The sequence below is a fragment of the Rissa tridactyla genome, chromosome 5 (assembly GCF_028500815.1).
Source record: "Rissa tridactyla isolate bRisTri1 chromosome 5, bRisTri1.patW.cur.20221130, whole genome shotgun sequence".
Taxonomy (NCBI): domain Eukaryota; kingdom Metazoa; phylum Chordata; class Aves; order Charadriiformes; family Laridae; genus Rissa; species Rissa tridactyla.
The window spans coordinates 58,402,244-58,430,004 of record NC_071470.1 but is presented as its reverse complement, the minus strand read 5'-3'; the positions used below and the strand labels follow the sequence as shown (position 1 = coordinate 58,430,004).

The following is a 27,761-nucleotide window of genomic DNA, read 5'->3' as shown; positions in this document are numbered from 1 at the left end:
AGGCTGGAGGGGGGGAGACGGGAGGGATTGCTTGCGAGGGCTGAGATCATAATCCGGGAATGAAGAGAGTAAATGGCCGTGAGCTGCCCCATCGCACACTTTGGAGGAAACCCGCCTTCGCCGCCGGTCCCGCAGCGCTGGCGGCCGGTGCAAGACACCGAGGGAGGGATGCCCGAGGCGCGGCTCTCTATTCAGCTAGACACGCTTTGCCTTTTTTGTGGTGGTGTGTTGGCTTTTTTTTTTTTTTTCCTTCCCCCGTCCCTGGGCAGAACCCTCCCCGGCCGGCAGCGAGGAAGTAGCTCGGATCCTCCTTCGGCTCGCCCACCCTGGGAAGGGAGAAGCCCCGCGGCTCCCACCGCCGTCGGGAGCACCGCTGGCTGCGCCAGGTGCCTGCAAACGGATAGTCGCGATAGGCATTTATGAAAACAGCTTTTCCGCTTGTCGGGGGGAGGAATAACACCGGCCCTCGTTCCAAGCCGTTCGGAGAGTCGGCCTGCCCGCCGGGGGGCCGGCACGGAGGGCTCCCAGCCCGGCTACTTGCGCCCCAGCCGGGCCAGCCCGCCGCTGCTCCCCGCCTCAGCCCACCGAGGAAAGGCTCCTTAGCCTCGTCGGGGTTTTTAAAGCTGTTGTCACTGCGCTGGCGGGAGGGGGGAGCCAGACTATAAATACAGCCGCCGCGGCCTTTGCTCGCCCTGAAATCTATTATTACATTTATTGCTTTGACAGAAGGGGGGTGGGGGGAATTGAAATCCGCGTATTAAGTCGGCTCCATAGTTTCCAGACACCCTGGAACCCCTCTTCCACGGCAGCATGTCTAATGTATTCCCTGGCGATTCTGGGCATTAATTAGTTGTTTAATAGGAGTATGACTAAAAATGTAAAAGAAGGATTAGGAGCGTGAAACGTATGTCCAGCTCCTTCCACACACTCGAGGAGGGAATGAAAATCACCCTGTATCTTATGTTTCTCCAGAAGCCATTTGCATTTCCCACCAGCTGCTCACTTCAGCCGCTCCGGCTCCGGGGCGGCCGGAGCCCGCTACCACCCGGCGCGGAGACGGGCGCGGGGCTGCGCGCGCCCCCGCTCCGCCGCCGCGCTGCCAATGCGGGCGCCGCAGCCTGCCCTGTCTTACCCTGTCCAAAACACAACGGGGCTTGGGAGGTGTGGGGAAGATGCGCACCAGCGCAAGCGGTTTCATTTTCCCGGGGAAGCACAAGTGCGAGGTGGGAGCTGGGAGCCCCCCTCGCTCCCGCTCCTTCTTCGGATGCGCGGGGAAACTGGATTTCCCCCGTCAGAGCGCTCCCCAGGACGGAAGTGCAGATAGCCAAGGACACAATTAATTAATATATTTCTCCCTAGAAAAACTCCCACACGGTTTCATCTCTTGCGAGGGGGGGCAACCCTCTCCGCTTGGCGTGGAAACTGCTGCGGCGTCGCATTCAAAGGGCTTTTTCCCTGCGCGTCGGGAAGCGGCGGTGCTGCGGCAGGCGGCTGGGCTTCCCCGGGAGCCGCCGACACAACGACCCGCTGAAAACTTGGCCGCTTCCGAGGGTTCACTTCCCCCCCACCCCCCGGCAATAATTGCCTAGCCCCCTGCCCACGCCTATAAATAACTAAAATTCACTCCAGGCTGAAATAATTTAAAAATAGCCACAAATAGATCAGGTGCAGCCTCCGAGTTAAGAAAGCGCCTGTTTTATTTTCGCGTGGTCCTTCTATAAACAAAGCCGCGGAAAAGCTGCGAGAAAAAGCCATCGCTTTAGTTTGGTCTAAATAGAGATATCGGACTTCGTTATTTTCTTAAACACGGAAAACACCACAAAATCGAAAATTAATTCCCCCCTGTCGCCAGCTCGGTGTCGTTTGGGGGAAAAGGGGAGAGCGTTTGCCGTAGCGTTTTCTCGCTATCGTCCGTAAAGGAGGCAGGGCGAGTACCAGAGATGAGCGGCAGGGCTTCGGCTACCCCGGCCCTGCGCTAGCGATACGGGCACGAACAAGAACACCCGGGACTTAAAAGAAAAAAAAAAATAAAGAAAAAGTTAACTCAAAAAAATTACAGAAAAGTGTGTTAAAAAAAGAAACCGAGATCTCTCACAACGGGTCGGCGATCCCTCTTCACACCTGGTGCAAGGACAGCCGCCGGCCCGGAAAACTTTGGGCACAGTTACTTCTGTCCCCCTCCCCGGCCGTGCGGGGCGGAGCGGAGCGGGGCGCTCCCTGCGCGGGCGCGGAGGGGCCGCGGCCGTCCTTGCTCACCTCGGGTCTCCTCCGGCTACCCAGCCCTCCGCCGCGCCGCCGCCTTTTGTCCTTCCTCTTGCCCCCTGCCCCCTCCGCGGCCGGGGGCCGCCGCCGCTGCGCCCCTGCCCGCGGAGGGCCGCGGAGCCGCCCGCCCCGGCCCCGGGCCCCGCGGCGGCGGCGGGGCGCGCGCGGCGGAGCTGTTGTGACGTCAGGGCCCGGGGAGGCGGGCGGGGCGGGGCGGGGAAGGAGGGAGCCAGCGGCGGCTCCGCGGCCCCGCAGCCAGCGCAGGAGCCCGGCGCGGCCCCGCCGCCCCCGGCAGCACCGGCACCAGCAGCGGCAGCAGCGGGGGCGGACAGCGCAGCCGGCCCCGGTGAGTGCGGGGAGGGGGGATCGGGAGGTGTCGGCGGGACGGGAGCGGGGCCGCCGACCCGGCCGGTCCCGGCTCTGTTGCGTCCCGGGACGGGCGGCGGGCCGGGTGCTGCGGGGTCGAGTTGGCGATGTCCTCCCGGGCGGCTGCGGCCCGTCCCGCAGGGACCGAGGGCTGCCCCCCGCGCCGTGTCCCCCGCCGTGACGGCCTCGGCCTCCCACGGGGGAACCGGACCCGCGGAGCGGCCGCGCAAGCAGAGCCTTCCCGCCGCGGAGCCGCGCAGCCGGGCGAGGGGAGGCAGCGGCGCCGGCCCGGGCTCGGGGCGCCGGGAAATCGGGCGGGCGGATCTTCGGCTCCGCGGCCGGGACCCCCCGACACCACCCGCGGCGGAGCGGCGGGGCCCGGCGGCCCCTGCGGACACCGCGGACGGGGAGGCCCCGCACGGAGCCCCCCTTTCGTTTGAGAGCCACCGGCCACGGGCCTCTGAGAAAAAAACCCTCCCGCCGAAATCACGGACCTTAGTGTTTCGGGCGTTGCTGAGATATTTGCCAGGGGGGTCTGTTTTTTGGGGGGAGGAGGTTGTGTTGGTTTTGATTTAGTTTTTTTCCACGAAAAATTTGCGATATATACCAATAAGGAAAAAAAAAAAATGATCCCATGTGGCACCGCTTTTTTGTCCGCGCCCCGCGGTTGTTACAGCCGGAGCGCTCCGAGCAGGTTGCTGCGGGCCCAGCGAGCCGCGGGGAAAGGGAAAGCTCGCACGGTGCGGCGATTGCGGGGGCTGCGGGGGCACGGAGGTGCCGGGGTATTTAATTGGGAGCGGAGGAGCGCTGGGAGAAATGGAAAAGCAAGCGGAGTTGCTTTCGTTTGGGTCGCCGGGCCGGAGACAATAGGAAAACGCTTCTCGCTCCCCTTGGCCCCGCGCTGCGATGTGGTTTGCAACAAAAATTAGAAGAGGATACGGAGAGGAGAAAGGGAAGGAGCAGAACGGGCAGCGGAGAGAGAGGAACGAATAATAAATCCGTCCGGGAAAGGCATTTTTCTCCGAGGAGAGCGGCGATTCAGGAGAGAGGAAAAACTTCCCCTCGGTGGCGGTGCGTGTGCGTGGGGGGAGCGGTGTGTCTCCACGCGTGAGATAAATCAGCCATCGAGGCGGGCGGCGGGGGAGGGCGGCTGGATTTGCCATGCGGGACTAATCCTGACGGAGACCTTTCCCGATTTAAGGACCATCGGCGAAGAATTAAGGTTCTCTTCAACGCCTCCCCGGTTAATTTAGGCGCAGCCTGTGTGCTAGGCCCGGCTGCTGAAGGGAGCGGAGTTTTTTCCTGGCGGCCTTCGGCTTTGAGTCGAAACCTCCGTTCCACAACAAGACTCGGAGGAGTCCCGATAACTGCACCTTCCACCTTCCCCGTGTCCCCCTTCTTTTTCCCTTTTTTTTTTTTTCTTTTTTTTGGTAATTCCCTTTCCTCCCCTTTTTGCCCCGTCCCGGCGGAGGGCGGCAGGGCCGGGGCCCGGCGGGGCCCCGCACGGCGGGCGCTGCGGCGGGCGCTGCTCATCCCAAACGTGCCCCGGCTCCCGGCTGCCGCATTTCTAAGCACCAGCTAATAATGCGCCCGGCTCAGACATTAAAAAAGAGGCAAAGAAGAAGAAGAAAAGATTACCGAAACGACGGTGACATGCAAATTTCCCCCGAAATTATCATAAGTAAACATTTGAAGCCTGGACTAATAAAATCCCATCTGTGTTACTTCATATCGAGTTAGTAGAGAGCTGTGATAATGAATTTTGTAATATCTCACGAACAGACATCTCAATCAGGCACTAATCCTGTGATTTTACGGCCCAGCCTCTCAGGCCGGGGGAGGTGCCGGCGGTGGCCGGGGAGCGGGGCCTCGGCGGGCGCAGCCGCGGCCGCGCATCTCCCCGCCGCGCAGGGGACGCGGCTGCCGGTACCCGGGGACACTCTGCCCGGTGTCCCAGGCAGAGCACGGCCGCGAGGTTCGGGGACCCTCCTCCACGTCCCCAAATAACGAGGGGTGGAGGGAGGCCGAGCGGTCCGACGGGCTGGGAAACAGCCACGGGGGTTTGCACCTATCGCGGGTGGGACCCGGGTGGGACCCGAGGCAGAGGCGGGGAGAGGGGACAACGTGCGGACATCGCTGGGGAAAGGTGGGGGTCCCGCCGGCCTCGCTGCGACGTGGCCGCCGGGCGGCTGGGTTTCTTTTTTTTGCATTTATTTTTCACTCCCAAAAGAATTGGTTTTAAACCCCCGTGCTTTCCTCTTTTGCAGATAACGGGTAATGGAGTCCAACTGCCGCAAACTTGTCTCCGCCTGTGTTCAGCTAGGTAAGAGAAACCATCTCCCGCCGGGCGGGAGCCACAGCGGCCCCGCTGCCGTGCGGTGCGCGGGTGCGGAGCCAGGCGGGGCAGCCCCTGGGAAGCAGCGGCGCCGCATCCGCGGGAGGGGGTGCGCAGCAGCGGGCGCTGACCGCCTCTCCCCTGTCGTGTGTGTGTCCCCCCCCTCCGTGTCCCCGTCCCCAGGGGTGCAGCCCGCCGCCGTCGAGTGTCTTTTCTCCAAGGAGGCGGACATCAAAAAGGGGGAGCTCGGCGAGGCGCCGGGGGGCCGCAAGGAGCCCGCCGGCACCAAGCTCTTCGGCCGGCCGCCCCCCAGCGCCAATGGTAAGCGGCAGCCCCTCCGCGCCCCTCCGCGGGCTCCGCGCCGCGCTGCGCGGCCGGGGCAACGGGCGGGCGGTAGCTCCGCGCCGGGACCGCCTGCGCGGCGCCAGGGCGCCCCCTGCTGCCCGCCCGCTGCGCGGCTCCGCGGCCGGGCACCGCTTGCGCCTGGAGATGCGCGGCCGCGGGGAAAGGGGGAGCGCGGGCACATACACATTCCCCCTCCCCCGCCTCCGGCGGCAGGCGCCCTAACACCCGCCGCCAGCGCGTCCCCCCCCAAAAAAAGCATCGCTGTCAGCGCGTCTTTCGGACACCCGCAGCGTCGCGCTCGTATTTATTTTTATTTTCTATTTTTTGACGCACACACCCCCCCCCGCGCCCGTAAACAAGCCGCCAGCCCTCTCCTGCCCCCAGAGGCAGGCACCCCCGCGGCGCCCCGTCTGCAGGCAGAGCGAGCTCCTGCCTTCTCTTCCCCTGCCCCTTTCAGGGGGTCTGGTAGGCGAGCCCGAGGGGTGGTAAAGAAAAACAGCAATGCAAACATATTACAAAGAAGAAAACAAGCGCTCTGTATTTCGAGAGACTGTTTAATCCAAGATAAACGTAATTTTGTTTAAATAAAATATATTAACCTGAATTAATAATACAGGAAACTAGACTGAATTAATAATGCACGTATTCCTGGTCTCGTGGTTAAACACTTCCTTGTAAGAATACTGTATTAACCCTGTTTGGCCAAACAGCTCGCTATTTCTCAAATAACATCCAGTGATTTCAGGAGGAGCCACGTCCCCTTTCCGAGTCCACCCTCCCCCGGAGACTTTAAGCAGGATTTGCTAGCTGCACATCAAAACCCCTAGAAGAAGAAACGCTTAGGCTAAAGGGAGGTTAGCGAGCAAAATCCGGGGTAATTCCAAACGCGGAGGTATTACGAGCCGATAATTTTTAATCCCGGAAACATACATGATATTAAATTGTGCACAAATAGGCTTTACCAGGGTCTGGCACTTTTTCCCTCGGCCAGTAATAAGTGTTAAATAATGTGGAAAGGAAGGGTGACATTGCTTTATATATGGTTTGCAAATAAGAAAGGCCTTTTTACCCTCCCTTGCCTTTTCCTCCCGACGAACAGGTGGTCTTAATCAAAGCCCTTAGCACGATCTAATGGGAAAGTGGGGACCTTTCTGATATAATAAATTTATGAGCCCTTCCACGCCAGCTTTATTCGACTAAGTATTTATAAAAGTAATATCCACATATGCTCCCTGACACGGTAACTTTTACTTCCTCTGCCGAGAAACAAATGGTTATTTTCTTAACCATCAATTATGAACCCGGATTATTGTAGTACACGCAAAATTTCCTGCCTCGTTACCGTATCAGCCGGTCTGTTTTTTACCCGTCGGGCTGCAGGGGAAATCGCTATCTAAACACCTTTAATGCCATTAATTAAAATATAAGTCTGATCCGAAGCAGCAACGCGGGGTTGCCTGACCATTAAAACCTTCCCATTTACGGGGAAGGGAAGCGCGGAACGACCGCGGATGCGGATAGATCCCTGCGGATGTGGGGATGATCCCTGTGCGCAGCACCAGCCCGTGGCTCTGTGCGACGGATAATGGCAAGTCCTGAAACGTCCCGAGCTGCTGGGGCGACTCACTGCAAATCGTAGAAATCACGGCTCTTTTCTCGTGATTTGGGCGGGTTTTGTTGGGCTTTGGTTTTGATCTGCTTTTAATCGCGCGGTGCTGGTTGATTTTTGTCTTTGCCTGGCCGTCAGGACTTCGTGCTTTATGGGATTTACCTCGCAAAAAAGTCTGGTCCTTGGGGCGGGCTGGGTGGGAGGCGGGGAAGCGGAGCGGGGGTTATTTGGGACCCCCCCCCCCTCTGTCACAGTTCGGTTTCGGAAATTACGAGGGCCGTCAGGTAATTTCGCGAGTTAGGCACCATCGGAAGGCACAAGGAGAATAGTCGCTAACTAGCAGCATGGGTAATATTAGTAAAAAATAGGAATGTTTGGTCAAATCGATGCTTCTGTGAAAGGAGGAAACGAAATTCAGGAGGAGACGCCCCAAAACGACACGGGCGCGCTGGGTTCCCGCGGGGAAAGGTTATTCCAGAAGAAACGGGTCCGTGGCCACACCGGGGAAAGGAAAATGGGAGAGTATGAAAATATTATTGCAGCTTAGTGTGCCAAACGCAGCCCGGTGGGTGTCATGTTTACCCAGAGAGACGGGAAAAATCGCTGCTGGGTGAACAGCCCCACAAAATTAGGAAAACTTCAGCAGCCGCTTGGACAGCCCCACAGCACGCGTAAATGGCTGCTGGTGGGTCTATTCGAATAATTTTTATGCGGGGCGGGAGTATGCTTAAACTATTTGTGTGTGTGTGTGTGTGTAGAAGTGTGTATATATATGCATATATATAATCTGTACAATTTGTTGGCTGGGTGAATTCTACTGAAGGAATCCTTTCTTGTAATCGATAATTTGAGTATTGCTGAAGCAGCAGCCTCCAACATAAAACGCTGAAAATACGTGCCGCCTTCTATCATCATTCAGCATCACGAATTGATTGTTTCAACTCTTAAAAAATATATATGCGTGTGTATATATATTCTTTTGGTGTATATATATTCTTTTATTTTTTTTCCTTTGGTCCGAATATTCCGTAGCTTATCATCTCTTTTTTCAAAAACAAAAAAAAACCCAACGCTGGTTCAGCTTTCCGTACACAGCAGCTGAAGACACGGCAGCGTGCACACCAAAGGTCCCCGCTGCCTTTTTTGAGCCCCGGGACGAGGCGGGCGCGCAGCCTCCGCCCCCGCGGGAGCGAGCGGGCGTGGGGGGGGGGCGAGGCGGAGCCGGAGCCGGAGCGGGGGCGGCCGGAGCCGCCGGGCAGGGCTGAGCGGCACCGTCCCCGCCACCATAGAACGTGGCCAAATTTGTCCCCAGAGCTGTGACCCGAGCGGTGGAGCCGAGGTCTCCCTCCCCTGGCCGGGGCGGAGGCGCGGCGCCGCGGAAACTGCGCGCCCCTTCCCGCAGACCCCGCCAAGCGCAAATTAAGAGATATTTATTGCGCTTGGGATATATAATTCCCCCCCACCCCGCCCCGTGTCGTCGTCGTCGTCTGAGAATAATATATGCAGCAGTTGTTAGCCTCACTCCAGGGAAAACTAAATGTATAACGAAAGCTTATTCGTGAGGAGGAATATACTAACGGAACAATCTGATGTCTTCTTAATCCTATGTAAAAAGCTCTGTAGTCTTCCTAATATTGACTGAATGGGTAATTAATGGCTCTTCATCGAGGAGAATACCCGGTAATCCGAGATAGGCGAAAGACAACAAGCCAAAGGTAAAAGACAACAGGACTAGCTGGAGACTCTACATAAGAACCAATTTATCCATTTAGGAGAGTATTACGCATAGAAACAACGATCCCATAAGGAGATAAAGGAAAAGTGGGAAAATAAATACCCGCAGTAGGTCTGGCCACCGCCCCCCCTCCCGGCACCCCCAGCCGAGCCGCTCAGCTCCCGGCCCGCCCGCCTCACGCACCGGGGCCGGCACCGGGGATCCCGGGAGCGGGAGGTGGAAAAATACGCTCGGGAAAAAAAGAAAAAATTAAAAATACAAAATTAAGAAAAAGTCAATGCAGAAGGTGGAGCCGGGTGCGGAGCAGCCCCAAATCCACATTTTCCGGAGCCTATGGGGGCGCGTCCCCGGCAGCACCGGGCAAAAGGGGAAGGGGGGAATTCCCCCAAAATGTGGGTTTCGGGGTGGCAGCCCCGCGCAGCAAGCGCGGACAGTCGGTACGCGGGTTTCCCGGCCGGGGTGGCTTCGCGGACGGGACCCGAACCCGAAAGGGGATGGGAGATTCCAGCAGGAAAAAAAAAAAAAAGAAAGAAAGAAAAATTAAAAAACACTTTTGACATTTTAATTGAAACCTTTACCGCTAATATATTACTTGGGTGACTACAATTAGGTTGTTTTTCGGTTGGCTGACAGCTTTTAAAATATTATTTCACTCGGGAAATAAAAGCTTCATCTCAGATTATAGGTGGGTATTTTTGGATTTACGTGATTTATGGTCACCATGACAACTAATGCTGCGTGGTAGCTCCCCTCCTGCCCGGGGTTGGGGGAGTTTTAATCAAAGGCATGTAAGGAAATGCCGGCACCCTCTCCCTTTGGGCTGCCGCGGCCCGGGCCGGTGCTCTGTCCTGCTTCTGGGGACGCGGGGACGGACGGGGGGTCTGTGGTGGCTGGGGCCGGGGGACGCGGGGCTGGCTCTGGGAAAGGTGCGGGGGGGCGGTGCGGAGACCGGCCCTGCTCTTCCTCTCCCCCTTCCCGGGGGGAGCGGGACGGGGCCCACCCGCCCCCGCCGAGTGTCCCGGCCGAGTGTCCCGGGACAAGGAGGGCCGCGGCGGGGCGGGCACCGGCGCTGAGCCCTACCAGCGCATAAACCGCGTAAAAAGCGCCTAATAAGAGGGACTTTTCGTTTCGAGTCGCGGCAGAAGAAGCCGGATTTCCCCAGATTAACTAAAAATAAATTAATGCAAAAAAAAAAAAAAAGAAAAGGAAAAGGGGGAAAGGGCTCATCTGCGAGCGGGCTGCATTGCTTTGTTGAGTAAAAAAAATAACGGGGGAAGCCACCGTAACCCCTCTCCCCGCTGCTCCCCCTCCCCAGGGGTGTGCAGGCTGGGTACAAACAACCCCGAGGTGGGGGCTGGAGAGGGGCAGTGTCCCCCGCAGCGGGGCCGGGGCGGCTCCGCGCCCGCGGCCTTTGCGCGGCCCCGTCGGGGGGAAAGGCTGTGGGGTGGGGGGGATTTTTGGGTGCAGGACCACGGAGGTAGCGAGAGGTTAAGAAGAAACGGGGATATGATTGGTAAACAAATTGTGCAGAATGGAGCTGGATTCATATTGACTTAGTTATAGGTCATCTGCTGGCGGTGCAAAGGGAGGAAATATTTACTTTACACATATACTTTATGATCTTGGGGGAATTAGAGGAAATTCAATAAGAAAACGGCTAGAATCATTTTAAACCCCCTATTTAAAAGACTTAAGCAAATTAGAGTCTTATCAGATTAAAATCCACTACAAATGTAAGAGCATTGTCTCCGTCGAAACGCTGTGGGGTCTGAGGAAAGAGATTCTTTGCCAAATCTCAGGGATAAAAACACGTCATTTAAACACCAGATAATGAGCAGAATGTAAATTAATTTAACCTTCTTTACTAACAGGCTGCGAAAGTAATATGTATGATTTAGCGATAAGTAAGATTGCGAGGGATGATACGTACCTCGAACGAGCATCAGCGACTGAGAAGGACCCTTGGCAGGGGGTGGGGTGGAGTGGGGAAGAAGCAACGGGATACAGAAAAGTTTGGGCTCTGGGATGTGGGTGTGGAGGGACACACCAAGGGGAAGCTTTCGGTAACTTTTCTATGCCCCTGACTGTGCAGAGGAATTGAAGATAGAGGCGCGACCTGCATTTTCCGCGCCCGGGCTCCCTCGGGCTCCCCGTCCCTAACCAGGGCCGCAGCTCCCCCGGGGCAGGGCTCGGGGACGGGCTCCTCTGCCCCGGGAGGTCCTGACCGACACGGGAGGGCAACCTCCCCCCGCCTCAGCCCGGCTGGATACAGCCCCGCTCCTCCTTCCTCCTGCCAGACCCGGCTCCGCAGCAGCCTCGCCCCCGCGCTATACGCGGGACGGCGGGACAGCGCAGCCCGTCACCCCGCCACCGCTGGCCGGGGGAGAAAGGTCAAGTCCTGCCCCCCCCCAAAAAAAAACCTCGGGGGGAGGCCGTGTGGGAGAGATTTGCGTGCCGGCGCCGGGCGCGGTGCGGGACTCGGACAAACTCTGCGAACGGCTTTCGTAGGCACGGGTTCGTGGGCTGCCCCGGGCGCCGCGCCGGGAAGCGGGACGGTCCTTGCGGGTCCCCGCTGAGAGGGGGAACGGTCCCTGCGGGTAACTGAGCGGATAAGGTGTAAAACTGGCGTGGGAAAGCCTCCTTGGGAGCTCGCTGTTGGGAAGCCGGCAGCGAGGAGGGGACGGGAATGGCAGTGCCAGCGAGAGGGTTTTTCCCCTCCGTTTTCTCCGCTTTGGGTGCGGGAGCGGGAGACGAGGCAGCCGGCGAGCGCGGGGACTGCAAGTGCTCAGGGGCTGGGATCTACACGCTCTTCCATACTCCTTGGAACGGGATGTGAAGCTTCCCGTCGCCGTGCCGCAGAGGGGTGGTTGCTGTTGCGGTTCGCGTTTCGCTGTTGTTGTAGCTGTTCCTGCTACTACTGCTGTCACCGGTCAGAGATCCGCCGTCTGACCGGCCGCATCCCCTCCCCTTCGCTTTCCACCCCCTCGAGGGAATAACGAGGCAATAACGAGGGAATCAGGGCTGCAGCGCCTCTGTTAGTGCTGAGCTTTCCCGCTCCTCAGCCCCGCAGGTCCGCGGGTGCGGACGGCAGCACGGCCAGGCGCAGAGGGGCGCGGAGCGGGCGTGCCCGGACCCCGCCTCAAGTCCCCCGACGGGGCGCCCCGCGGGCCGGTCGGCGGAGGCCGGGCTCTCCGGGCACGGGTACCACCCGCCGGGCAAACGGGGCTGAAAACGCGGGTTTTTTGGGGGGGGCGGGGTGCGTGAGGCGGGGCGCGGGGCGGGGGCGGGGCGCGGAGGGGCGTGGCAGAGGCGGGGCGGGGCGGGGCCGGTGACGTGCCGGCGCGGGGAAGGCCGCCGCCGGTTTAAGATGTCAGGCCAAGAGGGAAGCGGCTGAGCTGAGGCGGTGCGGGGCCGGCCGCGGCGCGGCGCGGGTCCATGCGCGGGCAGCGGAGCGGAGCGCCCCGCGGAGCGCCGCCGCGCCTCGCCGCCCCCGCCCCGCGGAGACCCGCGGCGGGCCGGGGGCCGCCGGCCGGGGAGCAGCCGTGTCGCCGTGACGGCTCTTGCAGGACCGGACTCGCCCGCTCGCCTGTCGCCGCCGCCGCGCCCCCCCGGGCGGCGGGGGCTTCTGGGCTCGCCGTGCCGCCCGGGCGCTAGCCGAGCGCCGCCCGCCCCGCCGCGGCTCCCCGCCCAGCAGCCCTGACCCCCCGGAGCCGCGGGGCTGCTCCGCGCCCGCGGGGGCGTGGGGTGGGGGGGCGACGCGCCGACCCTCCTACACGTACCGACACCTACAGACACACGCACACCTTCTCCTATCGACCCCCCAGGCGCGCACGTAGACTTTGGCGTCCTTTTGCCGATGAACTGCATGAAGGACCCGTTAAGCCTGGAGCGCCTGGGAGCCGGGAATAAGCTGTGCTCCTCCTCACCTTCCTCCTCCTCCTCTTCATCATCTTGCCACCACCACCAGCCCGCGCTGGCCATGGCGACGGCGCTGGCGCCGGGGCAGGCGCGCTCCTCCCTGGAGTCCGCCAAGCACCGGCTGGAGGTGCACACCATCTCCGACACCTCCAGCCCCGAGGCCGCAGGTAAGAGGGGGCGAGAGGCAGGGACTCCCCCCCGCCGGGCGCCCCGCCGCCCTGGCCCGGTCCGGCCCCGGCAGCCCCGCGGCCCGCGATGCGGCGCCGTCCCTCTGCCCGGGAGCGCCCCGCACCCGAGCCGAGACCCGTGTCGTGGGGGTTTTTTTCGCTTGCGGTGTCTGTGTGCCGGCGTATAGAAAGAGAATGACATGTTGTAAGGATAGGCGAATGGCATGTACAGCGGTGGGAGAATAACGTGTGCAGCGGTGGGAAAATTATGTGGATACATATGGGCGAATAATATGGATACAGAGCGACGAATAATATAGATATAGACAGGCAAATATGGGTATGGATGGGCTAGTAATGCGGGTATAGACGGACAAATAATGTGGGTATAGATAGGCGAATCATGTGGTTACAGATGGGCGAATAATTCGGTTACAGGCAAAGGAATAGCACGATACAGGCAGGCGAATAATACGGGAATAGATAGGCAAATAATACGGATTACATGTATAGAGATGGGAGAACAATACGGAGGCGGATGGGCGAAAAACTTGCATACAGGCAGGCGGAGCGGCGGCCCCGTCCCGCTCCCCCGGCGGTGGCCGTTCCTCCGGGAGGAGCCCACCCGCGGGTGCCCGCGGGGCGCGGAGGGGCCGCGGCGGCGGGAGGCCGGGCGGGTTAATCATTACACCGCCGAGCCGCCTTCGGGGCAGCCCGCGGGATCCGGCGGCGCTGGGGACGAGCCCTTCCCCGGCCGCTGGAGAGGAGGCTTCGGAGGCTGAGGCGCCCTCGTTTTCCGCCTTGTTGTTTTTTGTTCCCCCCCCCCCCCCCCCCCCCACTTACAGAGAAAGATAAGAGCCAGCAGAGCAAGAACGAGGATGCGGGGCCCGAGGACCCCTCCAAGAAGAAGAGGCAGCGGCGGCAGCGGACTCACTTCACCAGCCAGCAGCTGCAGGAGCTGGAGGCCACCTTCCAGCGGAATCGCTACCCGGACATGTCCACCCGGGAGGAGATCGCCGTCTGGACCAACCTCACCGAGGCCAGGGTTAGGGTAAGTCCCGACACGACACCCCGGCTCCGGGCAGCGGGGGTCGAAGAGGAGAAGGGCTGAAATGTTTGCAGCTGCTTTCGATTTCGGTTTGTAATGCAAACTTCAGAGCCGTTGCACAAAAGCAGGGCAGAACAGGACATTTCTGTCAAAGCGAGACAGATTGGGATCTCCCTCTCTCCCTCTCTCTCTCTCCCTCTCCGGAATACGGTTTGCTGCACGTTTCGCCCTCGCCGTGCAATGCGTCCTGCTCCTTTTGATCGAAACGCTAATGAAAACATTAGCCAAGAAAGCAACTTGGAACAGGCTGCAACCTGCGCTGCCTCTAATGAGAAAAAGATGTAAAATACACAAGGGCTTTTACTTCACTCCGAGGCACTCCCGACGTGCCTTTCCTTGCATTTTCTCTTTTCTTTTGGTTTCACAATTCGACGAGCGTCTCTCTCCGCCCTTTCCCCCCTCTGAGATTTATGGGACCATCACGGCGCCGCTTGCAGAGATACCGAGGCCGGATCCTGCTCGCGTACAAACGCCGCGCTGGGCGGGGGGGGGGGCGTGAAAAAAACAAACAAACAAAAAACAACACACACAAAAAAGCCCCCAAACGGGTCGAAACCCCAGATTTTCGGAAGTCCCACATAAATCCTCTCCCCGCGGTTGCCGAAGGAAAGCGAGGCAGTGAGAAGCGGGGCCGGGGCAGCCCCGCGTTGGGGAGCGGAGGCCGGCCGGGCCTGGTGCCCCGCCGGAGCACGGAGCGGTGTCGGTCGCGGAGCGGCTTTTGCGGGAATGTTCGGCTTCGGGCGGCGCGGTGCCGCCAGTCGGGGCCCGTCCCCGTGGTGCCCGGGCGGCCCCTGCCCGGGTCGGCCGGAGGGCGGTGAGGGTCCTGCAAACACCCCGGGGCGGCTCCAATACACACGGTGAAGCTGCTGCTGGCGGCTGCCCGACGGGTCAGACACCCAGATGTGGATTGGGAAAGGGCACGTTTTCCCCATTGTCTGCGGGGAGAGTCCCTTAGATCTCATTTAGCACATTGTTAAATGGCGATTTTTTTTTCTTTTTTTTCTTTTTTCTTTTTTTTTTTTTTACCCTTTCTTTTCGCTATAGAGCAGTCGAACAAGTTTGTTTAGAAAATGGTTTTCGGCCCTGGAAGCTTTCGCGCAAGGAGAAACTTGTAGCTTTAACAAACTGAAGCAAGGATTTATTAGTTGCTGGCTTCTCTTTCCCCGTAATAGGAAACATCGCCTTAAAATTCCGCGGGTTTCCAGGCGTTTTGCCCTCGCTTTTGCACTTTTGTATTTCCCCTGGATGGCTCCAGTGCGGAATAAGCCAAAGGAAGGACGGGGGGGGAAAAAGAGAGAGAAACGCGGGGGGGGGGAAAGAGAGAGAGAGAAGGAAGAAGCGTTGGCCTCTGTGACGCGAATTAGAGCATCGCAAATTATGCTGCGGGGTGCGGGGCGGGGGGGTGGGGAATGGCGCGGCCACGGTTCTCCCTTTCTAAACCCCCCCGGCGGCACCTGGCCCGGGGAATGCCCGGTGGCCCGGGCAGCACATCGCTGCCCCGGCCCTGCGCTCCGTGGAGGAGGAGGCGAACCGATATGTGTGTGTATATATATGTACGTACACATTTTTTGTATATGTATATACGGCCACGCTCGGCTGTTGCCCCGAGAGCTTGCGAAGGGCTGCGGCGGCGGTGGTGGTTCCTGACTAACTCGCGTCTCGCATCTCCCTCCCTCCCTCTCCCCCCGTTCCCAAAGGTTTGGTTCAAGAACCGCAGAGCCAAATGGAGAAAGAGAGAAAGGAACCAGCAAGCCGAGCTTTGCAAAAACGGCTTCGGTCCCCAGTTTAACGGCCTCATGCAGCCCTACGATGACATGTACCCCGGCTACTCGTACAACAACTGGGCAGCCAAGGGCCTGACCTCCGCTTCACTCTCCACCAAAAGCTTCCCTTTCTTCAACTCCATGAATGTCAACCCTCTGTCTTCTCAGAGCATGTTCTCCCCTCCAAACTCCATCTCCTCCATGAGTATGTCTTCAAGCATGGTACCCTCTGCAGTCACCGGGGTCCCCGGCTCCAGCCTCAACAGCCTGAATAACTTGAACAACTTGAGCAATCCCTCCCTGAATTCTGCAGTGCCAACGCCAGCCTGTCCTTATGCTCCTCCAACACCTCCGTATGTTTATAGGGACACATGTAACTCGAGCTTGGCGAGTCTGAGACTTAAAGCCAAGCAGCACTCCAGTTTTGGCTATGCCAGTGTGCAGAACCCCGCTTCCAACCTGAGCGCTTGCCAGTACGCGGTGGACAGACCCGTGTGAGACACCCAAGTAGGAAACACTGCATGGGAATCCCTCCCCATTTCCCGCAGAGACTGAGAATTACACTAGAAAGTAATGGGCACTATAGAGAAAGAGAAAGGAGGAAAAATCAGACAGAGAGAGAGGAAAAGAGAGAGAGAGAGAGGAAAAAAAGAGGAAACCACTGAAATAAGATAGTTCCTTTGTTTTCAAAGGACCTCCTACAGATTCTGAGATCTTTCTTTCACTAAGAGTATTTCAGCAGTTACAAGGACATATATATATATATATGGACAAATGTTTGACTGGATATGATATGACATTTTAATGTTACTATAAGCTTGTTATTTTTTAAGTTTAGCATTGTTAACATAAAAATGACTGAAAGGATGTATATATATCGAAATGTCAAATTAATTTTATAAAAGCAGTTGTTAGTAATATCACAACAGTGTTTTTAAAAGGTTAGGCTTTAAAATAAAGCATGTTACACAGAAGCGATTAGGATTTTTTCGCTTGCGAGCAAGGGAATGTATATACTAAATGCGACACTGTATGTTTCTAACATATAATTATTAAAAAAAACGCCCATTGTGTGAATATCAGTTTTAGAATAGTACCTCTGGTGGATGCAATGATGTTTCTGATATTGCAATGTAAAACATGCCCTGTGTATAACATTTCGTACAATATTATTGTTTTACTTTTCAGCAAACATGAAAAAAAAAATGTGTTTTATTTCATGGGAGTAAAATATACAGCATACAGTTTTGTCCGGATTTTTATTTACTGAGCCAAGCTGCACAGTGGTAACTGGTCTGCAGTGATTGACTGATCGTTGACACTGGATCTCGTTCTCTGGAAACACAGGGCAGTAATTTTTATTGCAATACAAATAAATACCGGCATTTTTCACTTAAAAAAAAAAAAAAAAAACGAGGAGAAGAAAATTCCCCCGCTAGAGAAACGCGGGGCTTGGACACGCTGCCCTCGGTGCGGCGGGATCCCTTTATTCCCCCGCGCAGCCCCGAGAAAATGGATTATTTGACATCGCCGGCCTCGAGAATTACCAGCCACAGAGTTGCTGTATCTCGAGCATAAATTTCTCCCGCTGTGAAGGAAGCTTTTATTACATTAAAGAAGAGGGGGGTGGGAAAAAAAGAAAAGCCAGTTTGCAAACAAACCGCTCCTGTTCAAAATAATCTGTCCCCTTTGCCGCCCCCTGCGCTCACCTTCTCCCGTCGGCGGGGAGATCCTTCGTGTAATATTACATTTCTATTTCCCAATCCCCCTTTTCAGGCAGGAGGAGAAACAAAGAGCAGCCCAAATCACCGCAGCCCCGCGGAGCGCGGGGGTTGAGAGGTTAGCCCCCGGTTTCCTGCGACTTCGTGCTGCAACACGTCGTTGAAGGGAAAGGTCGCGCCCCCCCGTGTTTTGTTTTAAATAATATCGACCCATTCATTCTCAACCTGCTTGTTCCTGAAATTATACGGGATTATAACTTCGCCGGACAATTGAAACAAATCAAGATGAATTGCTGCTCGGCCCTCCCCATCGCCTCACACCCCGGGCGGGCAAAGGAGGGGCTGGCGGGAGAGGGGGGAGCGGCGGCCAGGACCTGGCGGGAATACCGATATGCGAAGAAACTCCGCAGGCGCGTAAAATGGCGAGGGGGGCAGGGAGGAATCTCGCCGCGCTGAGGGACGAGCTTGCCATTTGCGCGCTCCTTGCGCGCTTTTGTGCCGTCGGGAGGAGCCCGGGGGTGGGCGAGGGCTCCTCGAGCGCGCAAATTGCGCGCTCGCGGAGTCCTCGCCCACCCCCGGGCTCCCGCGGAGGGGGGGGTCTTGTCTCCCTCCTCCCCGGGGGTTGGACGGGGAGAGGAGCAGAGAAGAGGGGGAGAGGGGAGAGGTCAGCGTCCTGCGCTTTCCCACAGGGACCCGAAACCGGTGTCCCCCCCCGTGTTCCCATTTGCGGAGACCCCAGCCCCCACTTTTTTCCCCTCTCATTTTTCTTGTATTTTTTTACCATCTAATATTTTTATTTTTTACCCCCCCCTTTTTTTTTTGTTTTAGTATTTTGGTTTGGTTTTGTTTTTTTTTTAACCCGTTTTTCTGTTTTCCTCTCTGTGTTCTTGCCAGGGGGTCGGTGTAGCGAGAGAACCTCCGTGCTTGGGGCGGGGGGGGGGGGGGGGGCCGGGGGGGAAGGAGGGGGGCCCCCCTTCCCCCCCGGCGTGCCCGGCCTCGCCACCGCCCCGACCCAACGCCGCTCCCCTCGGTTTTTCCGCACCGTGTCAACACCTCACCCGGGTGAGTGCCAGGGGCTTCCAAAAATGTCCCCTTCCTCCTCCTTCTCCTCCTCCTCCTCGCTGGGCTGCGGGCGGAAGGTCTGGGGGCGACGCCGGCGAGGGACTGGCAGCCCGGGACCCCCCCCTCGGGGCTCGGGGAAGCCGGAGAAAACGCGGGTGCTTTTCTGCCCAAACCCTCTCGGCGGGACGGGCTTGGAAATCAGCGAGCGGATCGCTCCGGGTATCGGCACGGTATTTTACACGCTCTTTTCGGCTCTCGTTTCTTCTCGGTGGCATTGGTTATTTATAGTCCTCTCTTTTTTTATATATATATATAAGCGTCCGTGTATATATTTAGAATACGTGTGCGCGTGGAGAAAGAATATATATAAAATGTATAGTATACGCATATGCGTTTCGAAGAATAATATATACCGTTTCCGGACCAAAAAAATACTGGATCAGAGCTTTCCACTCTACTGTGTAATGGTTCAAACGATGAAAAATCAACGTGACCGCTCAGAGAGGACATAAATCACTCCGAGTGTAATCTGAATTTCTCTTTCTCCCCCTAGCTGAAGCCTTGAGGGTCATCATTTTTCTGCGCCACTTGACCAAAGATATAATGTTTTGATTAGGTCGTAAATCAAAATCTTGGGTCGTGTTTTTTCTTTTTCTGGGTTGTTTCTTTTTTTTTTTTTTTTTTCGCCGGGAGTTTTCCTTCCCCTTATCGGCGGTGGCAGCGTGAACCTGGAACAATGGAGGCCGTAGAGAGCGGGGGGGGAAGTCACAACGAAATGGGGAATTTGCAAAATATCTATTTGGAGAAGCTTGGCGGGGAGAGGGGTTAAACAACGGGCTCGCACCCCGTTAGCCCCCCCCGGCCCTGGGAAAGGCCGCTCCGAGCCGCCCGCTGCGCGGCCCCCCGCGCCGGGCGTGCGAGCGGGCAGCGCCGTCTGTTTCCCAATCCACATCCCAATCCACATCCCAATCCACAATCCCGCCGGCCCCGGCCCGCGCAGCCCCCGCCACCCCGGCGAGGCTGCGACCGAGAGCGGGCCCCTTACAGACGGGGGCGCGGGGTCCCTCGGCGGCCCAGGACGCCCTCCCCCCCGGCTGCGTTCCGGCACCGTGTCCCGGCTCGGCTCCGCTCTTTTGTTCCCGGAGGGTGCCTTCCCGCACTTTGAACCCCGGCGGCGTGCGCAGGGCCCTAGCAGCCGGATCGGCGCGCCCGCAAAGGTCAAAATTAAACGTAAATATCGGTATCTCTCCTTCGGGTTATTTTCTGTGCGCTTCCCTCTCTCCTCTCTCTGCGTTGTTGTTATGTACGTCTGCGCTCATCCGCCTGTGCCTTCCTAAAATACCCAGATACAGATCTCTACATACCTGTACATTTGTTTATACCTATAAAATAAAAGAACCTTTTTTATTTTTTTTTCCCCCCTTAAGAGATTCATTAGCATTTTTGGAGGGAAGTAACTTCTTTGGGAAAATCGTTGGCATCTGAGCCCGGGGAAGTTGTTTTTTTTTTTACCGAAAGCCGTTTTGCCGCTCTGCGGGGCGGGCGCGCAGGCACCGGCGGGGCAGGTTTGCAGCCCCCGGCCTGTAGCGCAGCGCGGGTGCGGAGGGGGCTGCGGAGGGGTGTGTGTGGCGGGTGTGCCGGTGGGGAGGGGGGTCGCACACCCCGGTTCGAGCCAAGGAGAGAGGGCAGGGGAGCGGCTCACGGCGCGCTGGCGCTAATACCTACGCGTTTTCGAGAAATATAATTTACCTTGCTAAATGCCTGCTTTGGTACGCGTGTTATACATGTGTACGTCTCAATATTATGCACCCGATGGACCGTAACAGTCAATAATCCGGGAACTAGGAAGGATTTACACCTTGGGAGCTCCATACGATGCCGGATTAATTGATCGCTAAATCTGAAGTTTTCTAAATGTGAGCCCTTTTTTTTGGTATTAATTTCTCCAGTCGCCTGCATCATCTTCTCAGGAAAGAGAAGAGAGGAAATAAAAGAAACCCGCACTTTCACATTTTTTAGCGGCGAGGTCTTTTTTTTCTTTTTAATAAAAAAGGGTCTTTGAGGGTGTTTTCGCGTGCTCGGCTGCCGCTTGTGCCGGGAAGAGCCGCGGGGCTGGAGCCAGTACAGCCCAGCCAATGCTCCGCGCCCCTGCGCAGAGGCGCAGGGACCTCCGCGCTGCCCGCCCGGGGAGCCGGGGCTCTGCCGGTGCCGGATGGATTTCCCCCGGTTGATCGGTGGTTTGGGGGCCCAGAGGGGCTTGTTTTCTCATTTTCTGCCCTGCAGCTGCGACGCCTTCCCCTCCGCCCCCCCGGCCTACCGCGAAGGCGGAGGGCTGCGACGGGGTGGCGGGGGGCTGCGCGGGTCGCGGGAGAGCAAACGCTGCCGTCGCCAAAGCGGGAACGGCGCCGGCCCTGCCTTCTCGGAGGGCGGGCTTGTGCCTGCCCGGGGGGGGCCACCGGCCCGACCTCCGCCCCGTGACCCCGCACGGCCGCCACCGGCCCGTGCCCGGCACCGCCTGCGGCGCAGCCCGACCATGGCGGCGTGCGAGCGGCGACCTCACGGGCTACGGCCCCACGGGAGGACGGCAGCGTGACCGAGATGGGGGACAGGTCACCTCCCGCCTCGGGAAGAGCTTGGGCCTGAGCCCACACGGGGCAGGTAAAGCCCTGCGCGGCTGCGGCTCTGCACGGCGAGGTCGCCGGGGGCTCCGGGCGGAGCCGGCCCCAGCGCCAGCCCCGCGGGCCAGCCGCCGGCGGGAGCACAAGGTGGAGGCGACCGACCGCCAGCCCAAAACCGGGAGAAAAAAAAAAAGAAAGAAAAAAAAGAAGCCACAAAGCCCCCAGCAGCCCACCCGGGAGCAGGAGCCCGCGGGTGCCTCGCTCCGGCAGTGAAGAAGAGCCGGGAGCCCTTCGGCCTCAGCCTCCTGCCCGGGCGGCGGGTCACGGCGCTGGGGAAGGAGCCGAGCGAGTCCCGTGTGTGAGTGTGTGTGTGAGTGGGAGCGTGGGAGAGACCCGTCTCCGGCCCAGCCGGGCTCCCCACCGAGTTGGGTTGCAGCGGGGAAACGTCTCAGATTTACGCCCGCATATATATATATATGCACACGTACATATGTATACACGCACCCACGCATATATATTACACACACATACATATTAAACGGATATACACACACACACGGAGTGCTGTGCGGGCTGTGCTGTGCAGCCGCTGCCCGCAGATGAGCGGGATGCTCCGGCGGCTGCAGCCCCGCACGGCCACGCAGGGGCTGGCCACGCACAGACCGCATCGGTGAAGCACACGCCTGAGCTGTGGGGCGGGGGGGCGTGATCGCCTTCCACTCTCTCCATCCGTCTGACCTTTTTTACAGGGTTTTCCCCCCACCTCCTCGCTGCCAAGCCGCATCCCGCGGCTCCCCGGGGGCTGCGGGGCCGCCGGGCGCTGCGGGCCCCGGGCGTTCTGCCCACCGGCAAGCCCGGCCCGCGTTGAACATTAACCGGCTGGAGCGGCCCCGCGGTGCAACACGCTCCGTATAAAAATGAATCATCTCCCAGGTTGTAGTAAAACGTCCTGTAAAGTCCCCTATAAATCTTGGTATGCACTTAGTGCTCTCGGCTTCACGTCTTACCGTTGCTACGGAGCGTTTCCCATCTTCTCCTCTCCCCCCCCTTTTCCCTCCCCCGAAATCCCGCCGGCCGTCTGCGGTCCTAACCCGGTCCCGCATGCCCCGGGGTGGGGTGTGGGCAGCCGCGGGGGGGGCGTGGGATGCGGCTTCTCCCCCGGGAGGAGAGCCGGGCCCCGCGGGGCCACCCCCGAGGTGCCGGCGGACGTAGCCGTCGGGGGCGCTGGGGCTGCCCCGCTCCCTCCAAACTGCGGGGAGGGAGAGAAACAAGCGGGACAGACACAGACCTTGGCCCTCCGGGGCGGCCTGGCTCTCCCCGCCATTCCCCCCCCCCCGGGGCCAGCTAAGGTGGGGCAGCTGGCAGATGTCCCTGCTGCTCCCGCCCTCCGAGGGGGTATGTGTGTGATAAGAAGAGATACTCATATATGGCAACAAGGTCCCATAAAACTCGGCAAGGCTCCCTCTTGCAAATTCGTTACGTGTTTTTCTCCGGATTAAAGTGAAAAAGGAAGAGTGTTTAATCTGAAGGGAGCGCAGCGCTGCGCAGCCTCCGTGGGGTAGGCACGGGCAAGGATCGATGAGCGTGCAGCGATCAATGCAGCCCACAGTTTAAATCCACGACGGAGATTTACGCAGTTAAAAAGGAACCCGAGGAACAAGCCCCTCGCCTGCTGGGTGTGTATGTGGAGAAATGGCAGCGCTCGGACAAACACGAGGGTGGAGCCGGGCTCATCACTTGATGTATATATTTAGTGTGGTGGTAGTTCCACTGGCTCACGGGGGACTACTTCCATGCTTAAAGTTATTCACATGCTTGAGTGATTTGCTGGATTGTGGCCATATGTAAAGCAATAAATATAAGTGGCTACTTCTGTGCAAATAAGAGATCCAGAGGTCTCGCAAGTAATTTTCCAGCAGATCCAGACCTCGTACTGTTAAGATAAAAGTGAAGAGAACTCTTTTCTTTCACTCAATTAAAAAAAAACCACACCAACAATTAAGGTCACCGGGACAATACAAGCATAAAGGAGCATAAAGCCTTTCCTTTATGAAAATCCTTGCCGGGCACTTTTAAGGCTGTATTATCTGGAGAGGAGCAGGAATCTACAAGCCCTGTACCTAGGCAGTTGTTTTCAGCCTCCCAACATGGAATTGTTGTGCCCGCTTTGGTGGATGCAGAGCTAAGGAACGAAGCGATTTCTTGCCAGGCTGGAGGACGGCATGTTGGTGTCAGAGTGGGTCCCAGCCCGTTTGGTGCTCCTTTGAAGTCAGTGGAGCCTGAGCTGGCAGCGCTGAGTGTGAGGGGAGTTCCCAAAGCAAGCAGAAACTCTCCCTAAGAGGTTCGGGGCGGTTGAATTCCCATGATTTCTCCAGGGAAGGTCATGCGTGCTTCCCACTCCTCAGCCGGGATAGGAAGAGCAGTGGAGCCAGAGGTGGCTCTTCTGCCCTTTCTCCTCTATCTGCAGAGCCAAAGTCTCTGGCAATTCACATTTTTTTAGTGCAAAGTAAAACAGAGTTTGATTAAAATAATAATATCCAGCTTTTGGCAATGCTTCCTATAAATTCATGGCTTTAGCCTGGACTGTCTCATGGCCAGACTGTAAATTTTCGCGTTCTAACTCCCTGTGACAAATCTCTAGCCCCAGTCATTGTTATTTCCTTCAGCTTTCACATCCTGCTGGCAAAAACCTCCAACTCTGGTATTCTTCCCCCAAAACAGAAATTCCTACCACAAGGGCCATTGCCCTGAGAAGATTTTTTAATAAACATGTTTGGAAAATGAAAACAAGACACATAAAATATATGAATATGAGTTACATCAAATGAAGACTTGGAAGCGGTTTCAAGTAGTATTACAAATAGGAAATAGCTTTCCAGAGATAAAAATACTCCATGTGTTTTGTTAACACCAACATGCAGCCCGGCTTTATTCTCATGGTTTATTTGGATGTTAAGGGACACCTTTGTCCTACTTGATGTACTTGTAACTGCTGGCTGAGCCAGGGGGTCAGGGACTTTAGCTTGTAATCAGTGGGTGACCGGCAACATCCCTGACAAATAATGTCGGTGTGACACGATCAGGGCGACAGCCATTCTCACATGTCAACAGCTACAGCTCAGCAAGCCCAAGCAAAGGACGTGGGGAGGGACATTTCATAGCACAGGTCATTTTTATAAGTTCTGGTCTGTGCACCTGAGACACTGTTTAAAACTTCAGCCCCCGACACAGAGCAGGGAAAATGGCTCCCACTGACAGGGGTGACTTGGTTGGTTTTTTGGTTTTTTTTGGTTTTGTTTTTTTCTCAGCAAAAAGGGATATTAATTACGCTGAGAGGCAGCCTCATTGCTGACTTACTGACAGTTGTAGGCTCTCAGCATCTTATAGGGTGTTTCCTTTTAATTGTCTAGGGCGCAGGGAATGTTGCATTTTTCTGCCTTCTTAACAAAAAGGCTTCTGAAACTGGAGCGCGGCTCTAACAATTCTCTCCGTGACAATGGAGTACTTAATTCTTGCGATGGCCAGGCACTGCCATTTGAGATCACTCAAATCCCCTCTGGTAGAACTGGCAATTCTGGGGACATAAATAACACAGCATTGTTTACATGGCAATAGTATGGGCCTACACTGGTCAGCGTAGTGTTTTCCTCCTTGCGCATGGAAGGAGCAGAAGCTGTGATGCGCTTGTCAATCCAACGGGGCATGTATGCATATGCTTATAGCCCATCGGCTTCCAAGGTAAAATTATCCCATGCTCATCTTGAACTGGAGCAGGAATGGAGTGTGTGCCCTGCAGGCCAGGCTGAATCAGGACCAGGCTCCATGGATGGAGAGAAAAGACCGGGAACAATTTCCCTTCTTATGGCCTTAGACAAGCTCATTTCATCTCACACGGCTGGGCGAGGAGAATAACTGGGCAGGTTGCACTGTGCCCGGAAAAAAAAAATTCCCAACCAGAAAATACTTAATCTCCTGCCACCAAAATCGATCAGCTGTTTGGGACCAGGGTGTGTCTGATGTTTAGGGAAATGGATGAATTAAAATTGGAGTAGACTCTCCAAAGGAGCTCAGTGAAGGCTTTTCATGGGGTAAGGAAGAGAACCTGCAGCCCAGGCTATGAAGACCATGTTGACCCTGTCTGGAGGCTGTGGGCATGAGCTGACACCAACGCAGCCACACATTAGAAACACGTTGTATTAGAAATCACAGAGGCGGTTCCCTTACTTTTCTCTTCTGGCTGGAGAAGAAAAGATGAAGGAGCTTGAGAAGAAGAAAAGAGATCTTATTCCTGCTTCTTGTGAGATTCCTTCTGCAGAGGTTGTCACAAGAAGAAACCGTTGTTGAATACAATGCCACTGAAGCCAACATGTGGTCACATTAAGAAAGGCCTATGTGCTGTCTAGATCAACTCAGGGGTGGTACGTTATAGGGGTGATAATTCTGAATCTCATTCTGTGGTGATGATATCCAAACAATTATGTTTTACTGATTTATTTTAATGGCAGGCTTTCCCTTTCTTAAAAAAATCTAGTTGAAATAAGTTTGCAGAGGGAAAACGGGACAGCTAAATTGGTAATATTAATGTAGTTTCTCTAATGGCAATGCTGATTCTCATAATTTATTCTTTGTTATTCTTCATGGCATCTGATTAATTCCACCGCAAAATTCAGTTTACACATAGCAGTAAGCAGAGCACGTGGAGCGTTGTGGGCAGAATGCCCACCCTGGCTACCCCAGAGGATTATGAATGCCAGGCTGTTACGAAGAGAACTGCAGAGCCGTAAGAAGAAACCCGCTGGTCCTCTCCTGCCGCTCTTTCCATCGGAGGGAACTGTGGGGTGCTTTCCTTTGAGAAGATACCTGCTCGAGGAGTTGTCCTCAGCGCAGGGGGGTCCCCCAGCGGGGCAAAGAAAAGCCTCGCTCTGGACGTTAGGAGGTGCCTGATTTGAGGCTGCAAACATGGACTTTAGCCAAATGAGAGAAAAGAATAAAATCACAAAAAGCGGTTATTGATATCCTGGCAAGAAATTCAAGACTGCATCTGACACTCATCTATGCATAATGCTATAGTCCAACACTACTTAATTCTTAAGGGCATGACATTAGATATGTAATCCTGTCTCTGTGGCCTGTCTGATTAAAATGCTGTCATGCAATCTAGTTTAGTAACTGGTGCTGAACATGCTTACAGTGCCCCAAGGGGCTCTTGATGTTTCAGACTGTAGCTGAGAGACTCCTGTGAGAGCTGCTGTGCACTGGAGACACTGTACTAACCCGTCTTTCAGCTGCTTCCCGCTCTCCTGTTTGGGTCCCCCTCCCAAACAGGACCTCTCTTTCCTCTGAAAGTGAATTCTTCTGTCCCAACTCCCTCTGTGAGCAAACAGTAAAACCCCACGGGAGGTGGGGGCTGAGTCAGGTTTGAGTCCCTTGCACCAAGAGGATGAGATGGTTGCTGGACACTATGCATGTGAGTGCAGAACGACCCTGTGCCTTTATCACAGAGGGTCAGACAGACACGCCATGTCTCCTGGACCCATTTACATGCAAGGCGCTCAGCCATGGTGCTACTGGCCCATCCTGCAAAGTGGCAGCTCCTAAACCTGAGCCTAGATAAATAGGCATCAAATTGGCAGTGAACCTGCTGAACTCAGCGAAACGCAGGACACCAGGGCTAGTTCACGTTTCAGGCGCATGGACAAGGTCAAGCCACTGAGACTGTGTTTAACCTGATGGATCTGGGATGCTTCCAGGCCTTCAGATCCAGGTGCATATCCCGGCCATATAGTTTGGTATAATGACTTAAGCAGTCAAAACCATGTTGAATAGTCATATCTATTCAGTCATGGGAAGGAAACCAGGCATGCAAGCAAGATAGGAGGGAACCACAATGTGTTATCATCAGGTCCTTGGTGTGTTCCAGAAGAGACGAGCACCTGGAAAGCACCGCATAGTTCATGTGCCATGCAGGCTTGGTTCAGAGGTACTTTGTCGGGTACCACTTTCACCTGCTCTTACCTGAAATAGAGCAACAATTGTTTCACATGTGGTATGAAGATAAAAGCATGTTGCTGGTTGTGAAATGCTCAGCTAACTTGGTGAGGAAGATAATTTCGGTAGACGGACAGCAAACTAAATCCTTAAACTCTGTCTACCTAGCAATGGGCACTTATTGGGCATAATGCACCCATTTATTTTTGTAAATTATTTTTTTTTGGCATACATAAGATTAGCGGTTCCAACTCCAGGCCTTTTAATCAGGTGAAGAGCATAATCTTCATAAAAGTCTCTAGAGACAAAGTGGCTTGTTGGCATATAAACTGGAAATAGCCTGCCTCCATTAAGCGCCACAAAAGGTTTCAATCAAAAAGGCAAGCGCAGCTACAGGAGAAGCTGACTCAGAATGAAGCAGCCACCTCACTGCAACATCGTTAAGGAAAGACTTTAATAGGCTGGGACAGATTTGTAATAATTAATACAACTTGCTTATTATCTGAGACAAGGCATCTACAGCATATAGCATGTCTCTGCGTGAAATTGTAGACTTATTTGCACAAGTGTGGGCTGATTACATTACATGTAAGTAGCGGGGTGAAGCAGGACATTTGGTCCAAATACACGTAAATAGAGTACATAATAGTTTAGAGAAAGTCATGTCATGGGTGATTTATACCTCCCTGCTTTGTCAAATCATGTTGACCAGGTTAGACCTTTTCGTTTCGTCTCCCCAGGGAAAAGAGCATAGCATTTTAGGG

General features: G+C 56.1%; 1 protein-coding gene across 3 annotated transcripts; it reads left to right on the top strand.

Moving 5' to 3' along the window:
• Positions 1-2,466: 2,466 nt before the first annotated feature.
• Positions 2,467-16,834, top strand: PITX2 (paired like homeodomain 2). Of its 3 annotated transcripts, XM_054204110.1 has the most exons (6): positions 2,467-2,608; positions 4,896-4,951; positions 5,147-5,284; positions 12,477-12,737; positions 13,583-13,788; positions 15,543-16,834. In XM_054204110.1, the coding sequence occupies exons 2-6, from the start codon at positions 4,906-4,908 to the stop codon at positions 16,104-16,106; spliced, it is 1,215 nt and encodes a 404-aa protein (XP_054060085.1). In that variant the 5' UTR covers positions 2,467-2,608; positions 4,896-4,905; the 3' UTR covers positions 16,107-16,834. The 3 variants fall into 3 exon arrangements, with proteins under 3 accessions (XP_054060085.1, XP_054060086.1, XP_054060087.1); XM_054204111.1 differs by lacking the exon at positions 12,477-12,737; XM_054204112.1 differs by lacking the exons at positions 5,147-5,284; positions 12,477-12,737.
• The last annotated feature ends 10,927 nt before the right edge of the window (positions 16,835-27,761 follow it).